The sequence below is a fragment of the Lygodium microphyllum genome, chromosome 25, assembly GCF_053477565.2.
Source record: "Lygodium microphyllum isolate KBCC chromosome 25, Lygodium_microphyllum_v1.1.10, whole genome shotgun sequence".
In the NCBI taxonomy this organism is placed as follows: Eukaryota; Viridiplantae; Streptophyta; class Polypodiopsida; order Schizaeales; family Lygodiaceae; genus Lygodium; species Lygodium microphyllum.
The window spans coordinates 114786714-114796781 of record NC_141159.1 but is presented as its reverse complement, the minus strand read 5'-3'; the positions used below and the strand labels follow the sequence as shown (position 1 = coordinate 114796781).

Below are 10068 nucleotides of genomic sequence, written 5' to 3'. Positions count from 1 at the left end.
TAGACTTAAAGACAATAAGAAGAAATATGGTTGTTTGTACATCCTTTTTAAGATTATAAACATTTGATATGGCTTGAATGTAAAATGAATTTTTTCTATTTCACAATATTGGTTAGTTCATTTCCACATAATTTCATATTACACTATAATGCACATTGTAAGAAAAGCCTCACTTCAAATTTTTCCTTTTAATATTGTTAACCCAAAATGGCAAGGACTAGAGATTAAAGTAAGTCAAAGTTGTCAAAGGAAATCAAAGAAAAGTCAAATAGAGTCAACAAATGCCGATACTCCAATAATAAAAAAGCTAAGAACCTATAAGCAACAAACTACCAAAAATAGCATATATGTGAATGTAAACTAGTAAATATAACAGTGTGTATCCTAAAGTTAGGAACATCAAGAAAGCAACTGGTCAAGCCCAAAAAGAAAATTTAATAAAAACGATTTTTTGTAATGATTTTAGACCTCAATACATCTATACTCATTTTATGAAACTTGCAACATGTAGAGTTATTATTGTACAATTCAAGCATCAGGAACTCACTGTCATACAACTTGTATTCAATTTGTGGGTCTCATATTCGCACATAAAAATCTCGTATTAATAATCATAACTCTCTCTACATGCCATATCTCAAATCAATTTCTTTTGGAGAGTTGCTCTACAATCCAAGGCGCTTTATCCCATCACAAAAATTGAGTCGATTGATGCACGGACCAACCAACATTGCGTGATTTTGTCTTCATTGTCATATCTGCACGTGTTTAGTGTCGTTCAGTAGCCTGATCTACATCTATGCATTGTGATACATCTTGCGAGTATAGGGCATTTGAAGCCCATTGTATAAGCTCTCTCCCCACTAGACGGTTCTTCAAATGATGTACTACAACTCTTGCTATAAGCAAAAAACTAGATCTGTAGGAAACCCTAAATAGAGACTCTACAGCCAAGTACTCTTCAAGCTCTTTTCCACTTTATTTTATCATCCGTTCTAGTACACTAAAGGTTCTGTCACTCAGATCTGAAGTTTCCAACAAGTCAAACCTCAAAAAGAAGATTTGGAGCAACCCACCTAATTTCAAGCAATCCATCTGAAGATCAAGAATACCACCTGAAATCAAGCTAGTATCTCTTAATACTAACCCATTGCTTCTTGGCACTTATGTTCTTAGCACATTCAAGAACAACTCATTTGTTAGTTTTACTTCAGTTCTTGCAATGATAAACATGAAGATTCTTAATGTGGAATGCCCAATTGATTAAATCCCTTGTAAGCCTCAATCTCATTGTAAAAGGAGACACTATCCGAGTAGTCTCACGGTAAGATCTCCTTCAAAATGTTTAAACTTGAGCAAATAGCTAAATTCAATGGTAAAGGCTTTCATACTTGGAAAGAAAAGATAATGTATTATCTCATGAGGAAATACCTCTGGGATCTATTTTTGAGAATGATACTAGAGATACAAATGGTAAGAAGGAAGATTATGAAGATGGGTTCATTGAAGAAATCCAGCTCAAGACAAAAAAATCGAAAAAGACGAACAACAAAGCTCTAGGCATCATTGCCTAGGGACTATCTAATTATGTATTGCACCATATCTCCAATATCAAAGATACAAAAAAAACATGGGATGAGCTTGACAAAATCTTTGGAACTCGAGCTAAAATTTCAATAGTAAAATTACTCATGTAGTTCTATAAGCTAGATATAAAGAATAGTTCTTCTATGGCCATACACATTAACAAGTTTAAGAGCCTAAAAAACAACTTTCAACTTTAAAGAAGAATATAAACGAAGATGGAGCCATAGCAGTACTACTAGCAAGTGTAAATCAAGAACCATATGAGAACCTTGTGTCCACCCTGAGTAATATTCTTGATCTCTCACTTCAAAGACATTGAGCATTCTCTACTTGATGGAGAAAGTAAACTTAAAAACAAGGATGCAAAAGAAACCATCTCCAAAGACAATCTCTTGTACACCAAGGAAACTTATGGAGCAAAAGGACATGGATGAGAATTCAACACCAACAAGGATCAGGTCACATGTCATTATTGTGGTAAGACTGGACACATGGCCAGTGAATGTTTTCATAGAAAAAGATAAACACAAGTGCAAAATGATAACCATCAAAAACAGTTCATGAATGAAGAAGATGCTTCCGCTATCAGCTCTGATAAACTGTTTTGAAGAAATTTTCATTGTATATTTCCCATACTGGATCTTGTGTTTTTCCATGTTGTAATAAAATACTTACCAAAGATATAAAGTTTCAAGCTTTAACTTGACTAGGTTACTTATAGGCTAGTCTCTCGATCCACGTCATCATGTAAAGGGAGCAAAAGCTAGCAAATGTAGGACTCGTCATTTGAGGGGAGGTATTGAAAGATATGACAAATGATATATGCTTTAAAAAGAGATGCTTTGAATCACATAAGCACAATGAGACAGAATGCTACTATCTAACTACCATAAAGCATTGTACTTGATTATCACTTTCAAAGTTGAATGCAATATATCATGATGCTTTTTTCTTTTAGTTAGTGTCATTGTCAATCTCTTATACAAAATTGTGTTTATGTGTCCAAGCTTCCATCTTGGAACCTAATTCACTTGTGTAACAGTCAGTCCATTATCTATGTCATCATGAGTCTTATATTCATTTTCCAACCTCCATAGCTCCTGCCATACTCTAGATCCGTCTTTTTGACACTAATAAATCGAACAAGAGAGTGGAGGAGGATTAAGGGTGGTTACCTATGACACCATAAGTATCTAAAGTTGAAAAGAAATAAAACTCTCATTCTTGGGTTTGCAAACTTGAAAAGTTAATGCTTCTATCTTCTTTTCCTTCCTACTTTCCCCATAACCATCTTATACTACCAAAGAGTGTAAAACTTCAACACCACAAAGTTTTCATGGTTAATAAGATGGCAAATCATGAATTACTTGCTTTCTTAATGGTTGTAAAGTTGACTGTAATAATAAGCATCTTCCAAGGACAAAAGTCCTACTATGAGTTGCTATTTTCTTTGGAAGGCAAAACATGATGACAAAAACATCGCAGAGTTTGTTGCAAAATCAATGTTGCACACAAGGCAACCTATGTTGAAGTATTGCTCCTTTACATGTGTGTGTGTGTGTGCATGTGTGTCCCAAGAATGCATGGATTTATCCCAAGTAAAATGTAATATAGCAATTGTGTAACACGCCTATCTAACTCAAGTTTAACTTGGGATAAATCCTTAAAGCTTGAGCAAGGTAAATTATCATCTAAGCATGCCCTTATGGGCAAGGATAATAACTATAAATATTATTTAATGAAAATCAACAAACTATTCCCTCAAAAAAGAAACACATTTTTAAAACCCTACAACATAAGTTACACACACGATGAAAGAATAAAAGTATGATGGCGTTTGAGAAGACATTAGCATCAAATACTAATAATACTCTAAAATAACTATCAATAACCTACATGTGATAAGTACAATGGTGCTTTTTTCATTGAAATTCGTTCAAAAATATAGCAATGTACACTTAAAATAACTAAAACAAATAGAGGACTTCACAAGTTGGAAATGCATCAAAAGACCAATGTAAAATGTATCAAACCATAGAAAGACAATTTCAAAAATTGAAAATGCATCAAGGAACCTATAACAATAATACTTATCAATAGCATGGTGCGACAATATGAAAATGATATGATATGATAGTCAAAGTTTCCCTATAGAGATGCATAAGACAAATATGATACAAAGCATCAAAGGTATTGTGAGTTTGCTGAAAGGTTCACAACCTACCAAAGGAGCATGTGGACCAATTTCAACAAACATAGATAAGAATGGTTGTGTTTTGAATTGTATGGAAGGAAATTTATATGAAACCACCTTTAACATAGCAAGACATTTTCCATGACAAGTTATTGACGATGTAAAATATGGCAAGCAAGATACAAAACTTCATCTTTTACATAAGTGTCCAAAGCTTTGGCATAGTGACATTAAATAACACAACAATCAAAGTTTTATACCATAAGTTTTTGTAGATGGACTCTCAATGCAATTAAAATGTTATCACACTACAAAGGAACATGTAGACCAATGTTAGCAAATTAGGATGAAAACAATGATGTTCATGAATTGTAGGTGAAAGAAAAACATCTCAAAATCCTCAATCTTTTCACACTTAGTGTCTCTTCAAAGATAGTCGGATAAACCAATGATTTGGACTGTCGATCATAGATCGAGTGAAAACATGTCATCCTAACTATGCCAAAAGTTGTCATTTTGCATTGCATAGGGTATGCCATTTTGATAAAGCTTTCATGGTGTGTGATCCCATAAGTTAGATGCCCATATAATTTTCTTTGATAAAATATTACATAACTTTCACCTACCATTTATTACAGTCTCTCTTCCAACAATAAAATTTGGAAACACCCTATGTCTTTCTACATTTGTTCTAATATGCCAACACTCCATCTATAATACAGAAAAGTAACCCATAGACAACCATTCCAACCACTTGTCAGCTATAATACAGGTCTTGAGATGGGAATCCTGCTATGATCTCAATCCAAATGTTGTGACTTTTTGCATGCTACAGATGATAAAAACTCTCAGATTGATCCTACCCCTGCAAGCTTCAGCAAGGCAGACATTTCAATCAACTTACAATAAAATCCTTAGTACCAGTACTAGTCTGAGTCTGAAGAAGCGGAAAAATCTGTGTCCCCTCCATAAGTAGCAACTGTCTTGGTAAGACCCTCGCGAAGCTCCCGAAGTTCATCTGTTTCAATACCCCATCCTTCAAGCACTTGAGCTCCCATGGACTTGCTGCCACTTGACAGGTCCTGCAGACAGTGGAGCCTGCTCTCCATGTGGGGCAGTACTGCTGGGCTTGCACAAAGGCGTGCAGCTACGGGCACAGACCATACCAATGACCCGCTCCTTAACTCATTCTTCAATATTTGCCCCCTCTGGCCGATTAGAGGGCCAAATATTCTAGGAAATGGCAAGGGAACAGCCATAGGGCAAAGGGATGCTGATAAGTGATGATGGGTTGAACGAAATCCCTTGACTGCCTCATGCTGCCAATCCAAGCCATTCACCAATTCTTTGATAGTGCCATATTTGTCTGAATCTACAAGAAAATTTCACTAACTGGTTTAACCTCACCAGTAAAATTTCTGCAATTCTCAACTAATCTCAGTTCTGCTTAGAAAACCTGAAAGCATTAGGATACTGTCTATTTAATGTAAGAACTGCCCCTTTAGAGAGACAAACAGCCAAGTGCACATTTACTACGCATAGACCCATGAAAGACGTGTGCATGCACATGCAGTCTGATTTCATCTAAAATTGATAGAAAGAATTGTTCTAAAAGCCAGTGTAAAGTTGTAGCAGATCTTGTGTACCTTCCATCAGTGCACCTTGAAGAACCAATGCCTCTGAAGAGTCTGCAGCAGCATTATCTGGTGAGCCTGCATCTGAAGTCAACCTTTGGAATCTTGAAAAGTCATAGGATGCCCTCCCCTTCACATCTAAAGTCAAAAAACAGTAAAATCAGCAAAAACACAAGGTGACAGAAGCCAAAACTTGCAACATCACAACCTCCATCCTGCATATGCATTCTTAAGAAATAGAAGGACAGCAGGTTTTGCATTCTTAAGAAATTGAAAGACAGCAGTATTTTTGCACAATATACAAGAAATGCAAATATGCTCCTTTTCTATTCTAACTTTGAGAAACGCAGTACATAGCATTACTCTGCATGGCATACAAACTGTTCCTTTTGGCCCACATTACTGGCTGCTTCCTGCTAAGTTCATTGATCAGTTGTTTTCTCTGCAATACCCTTATCCTCTAAATAGGTAAACGCATTGGATTGTTAACTGACTCACAAAGAGTTTGCTGCTATAACAAATTGAGGAAACTACAAGCAATACCCTTTTATCCTCTAAATAGGTAAACACATTGGATTGTTAACTGACTCACAAAGCGTTTACTGCTATAACAAATTGAGGAAACTACAAGCAATACATCTGCAAGACTAACAGCTAGAGTTTGAAGGTTGAAAAAGAAACTGGAAAAACTCCAAACAATCTAAACATTAGAAGCATAAACGGAGGTTTTGAAGAGAGAAATTTGTCGAGGCATAAGTGAAATTCCAGCTCCAAGAGTACACGAACGGACAGAATATCTTAGCAGGTGAACCTCAACCTCTCCAAGCACATACAAACAGCTAAAATACCTGAACATTTGTCCTAGGGTATGTCTGCTGAATGTGGTAGACATAACTTTATGCAGATTATGATAATTGGGGCCTCACCAGAGGCATGCATTGAGCTGAGCACAGCATTATACAGCATTTGGAGATGGAGGCGGCTTTCACCATTCCTACTGTAGATCCCATCAAGCCTAACCAAGGCTCAAAGGCATCATCATGTGCATGTCTCTTCAATTCCTCCTCCACCCTTTGTAGCTCTCTGTTTCCCTTGGAGGTGGATTGAGTTCTTCTTATGGGGATTTTAAGAGTGATCTTTTCCTCACCCCTTAGCTCAACAATTTTGAGCCTTGTTGCTCACTAATTGTCCTCTCGCTCTTGCTGTTGAGATGATTGATCATTCTCCTTTTCATTAGTAACTCTCTCCATGTTGTTCTGCTGATCCTTGTGGACTTCGTCTCCCCCTTGTTCTCCTGCTGAAAGTAAGATGGTTGGACTTCCTGGGGTGGAAGAGCAATGCTCCTCTCCGATTTGGTGACGGCTCCAAGGTCTTCTCTGCTACTTCTCTTTCTGCATCTCCCCGAGTTTCACGAATGAAGGCAATTAGCACTCCTCCAAAGCCTACAGTCAAAGCTTGGGAGGCAAGTTGTTTTCTCTCGAACTCTGCTATGGTAGCCGGAGACTCCTTTTTTGCCACCCTTGATGATGTGGCCAGTACCTTTGCCGATGCTTGTATTATCTTCCAGACATAGGCATTCCAATTTTCCTTGTCTAAGGCATTGGCTGCAAGACTCTCCAACAATGGTATACCTATTTTGTTCATGAAAACATTATATCTCTGGCTTGAGAAAAGGATGTAGACCATTTTAACCTACAAGCGAATGGTGGGATGCTTGATGGTTACCATGTTAATGTTTCTTCTTACGTCGAAAGTACTTAGAAATTCTGTGCATCTGCCGTGGTCAATTTTCTAGCCAACCTTCTCCATGTATCTGTGGAGATTGCAATGGTCGACTATTTGTCTCACCACGTCTTTCTTGTTCACCAACTCTCTCAAATTGCTAACATTACAGTACTTTAGCTAGTTGTAGACTTGTGTTTCAATGGCCAATCAGTACCTGTTGTACTCTTCCTCTGAGAATGGAAGTTGGCCTGCCATTTTGAGTTCCTATTATGGAACAACTTACAATTAGCTCCTTTAAGAGAGTACTTTTTGCAAAAAAGAAAAAAATTTAAGATGAAACATTATAGAATGGTGTGATTGTTTCAGTAGGGAATGAGAACTTTTTATACTTCAACCACTCCATACATTCCAAGCACAATTTTCATAAAAGATTTTCTTGAAGTAAAAGTTTCCTTTATTCATCCCTTTTCCTTCTTCTTCTTTTGCTTTTGAAATTCGGTTTGAAGTTTTGAAGTTCAAGTCATGTTTTCTTTTCCATCTTACCCCCTCCACCTCGAGAATGATGAAAATCTTTCCTAGGATTGAAGGATGAAGGGTTAAGGGCATTTACTCGCATGCTTGTTGTGCTCTACTTCGTCATGAGCCAATTGTAGAAGTTTGAGTTATACTCCAAGTGGGTGTGGTAGTCCATGTCATGAGATCTAATACCTACATATGTAATGTAAATCAAGACATCAATGAGGAAGTCACCGTAGTTCATCTTGGTAGCAATATGCAGTTCTTCCTTGATCACAATTCGATCAAAATAGGGGTGGGCCATGACATATTCCTCTAAAGGTCGTTTGCACATGATGGCCAAGACTCTGAACGAGGTAGAAGCCACATAGGGAAGTTCATACTCAACGGTTTTGATTGTGTGTCTCTGCTTGGCATTGGTCATGATTTGGCAACCCTCTTGTTCCCATTGGAGACACAGAGCGTACCATTTTCGCAGAAAGGAAGAGTCAAAGTTGGCTAGCTTTGTCAACTCTTCTAACTCGTGGCTTGTTGCAAAGACTTTGCACCTGTGATAGAATGTGATCAGCCGTTGTGTACAAGCTTGCTCTCGTGAGATCTCTCTGTCAATCAATTCCTCAACTACCTCGAGAATCTTGACGAACACGAACTCATAGTCCTCCCAAGTGCATGACAAGGAGCGCACTTCCATTACTAATGTCTCATCAAGGAGGCCTAAATCCAACCATTCATAGTTCCTAGCTAGCATGGTGAATGTGGCATCCAAGCATTTGATGCAGGTGACTAAGGCATCCCCCGTATTCACGACGAGATCCACGGCCAACGTAAGGATAGATCTACGCTTGTAGGAGGGTCTGAGGCATGTGGGAGGTTGGGGTTTGGTTGAGCTAGATGGCTCAACTACTAATGTCTGTCTTCTGGGCTATTCAATGGGGTGTCTATCGGCCACTTGTGTGATGGATTGGTCTTGTGGCCCAATTGATGTGCTACTCTCGACGTGTGGAGCGATTGGAACATTGGAAGTGTTAGGTTGATATGGCCTAGGGCCAGCTACTGGCGGCTTTGGTTGATAGACTCGTTGAGGTCCTATGGCTTTGGTGCTTTTTGATTCAATGAATTTCTCATTCCTAGTTGGCTCACCACTTTGTGGAGATGGATTGGAGGGCCGGGATTGAGAAGCTCACGTGCCACTCCTAGTCTTGGGCAACCGAATCCAATTGTTGCCTTCGTAGTAGCCTTGAGCACGCAAAAGGTCTTTGGGAACCCATCACAGCTTGATCGTTTGTCTGCTTCAATAGCACCAACTTTGCCTCCTAGGCCTAGGACATGATGTTCTGTGGTCACAAGTTTGTGCAGTTTGGCTTCTAGATGACTGCAATTGGCTTTTGGGCGCTCATTTCAGTTGTTGCTCAATGGTCTTGGATATGTCTCCTTTGGGTTGCAAACGGTTTGTCTTGGCAGGGTGGGACAAGTCGCAACCCCCCTCCTTAGACCTTGCATTAGATTCCTCTGCCAATGGCATTGAAGGTTTTGATGGAGTTGCCCTACCCTTGCTGAAAGCTGTCACTATCTTAACATTGCCAATGGCGAGGTGAATGCGCTGCGAGTCATAGTCGACATTGCAGTGTGCTTGTTTTTTGAATGCGCGTCCTAGCAACGATTTCTTGCCAACGGCCTCGGTATTAGACATCACACAGAATATCATAGGTAGGCTTTCAATCTCAATAGAGACCGCTATTTTACATTTCCCCAGTAGTGGATAGGACTATCCCCCAAATGGGTTGAGTTTGGCATTGGTAGGTTGCAGTTGGGGCTGACCAATGAGAGTCCAATGATCGTGCATAAGGATATTACAATAAGCTCCCTCATCAATGAGTGCGTCAAAGACATGTGTCTTTTGGGCAGTCACTGATATGCGTAGGTAGGCGGGTGCCACTACTTCCTCACCCTCTTTCTCAATCTCAATGATGGTGGCTACTCTTACTTTTACAAGGGGTTCTAGCATTGGAGGCTAGTGTGGTAGATGTGCTCGTATTGGTCAATTACTAGAGCTTCTAGCCATCATGTAAAGTGGTATTGATAGTGGGACCTTACCCTTTGGCAGTTGAGATGTTGTGACTTTATGGGACTCACTGGCTGTCTTTGCAGCCTGTTTATTATCCTCTTCATCATTTGAGAACAGCACGTCGATGGTGGCTAGCACATGTATTCAATCTCGCTCATCCTCGGAGCAAGGGATACACTTTATTAGTGGCCCATAGGATTTGTTGACTTGTGAGTGTCTCCTTTCAACATAGCAGAGATGGCATCTAGGTTGACCGGAGTGGTCTTCCAAGTATACATCTTGACTCTTACAACCTTCGATCTGTTGCCTAAGAACACTAGACCGTTGCCTCAATCTTCTATCACTCA

The 10068-nt window shown here is 39.0% G+C and overlaps 1 protein-coding gene across 1 annotated transcript in view; it reads right to left on the bottom strand.

Moving 5' to 3' along the window:
- Positions 1-4353: 4353 nt before the first annotated feature.
- The window catches only part of LOC148014646 (plasma membrane, autoregulation-binding site, misato segment II, myosin-like, tubulin/FtsZ protein), a 119729-nt gene continuing 114014 nt past the window's right edge, over positions 4354-10068 (bottom strand). Inside the window, exons 8-9 of the mRNA XM_087666477.1 lie at positions 5428-5553; positions 4354-5153 (exon numbers count right to left, since the gene is read on the bottom strand). Coding sequence (XP_087522603.1) covers positions 4708-5153; positions 5428-5553 — 572 coding nt within the window. The 3' untranslated portion in view covers positions 4354-4707. The remainder of the gene's footprint in view (positions 5154-5427; positions 5554-10068) is intronic.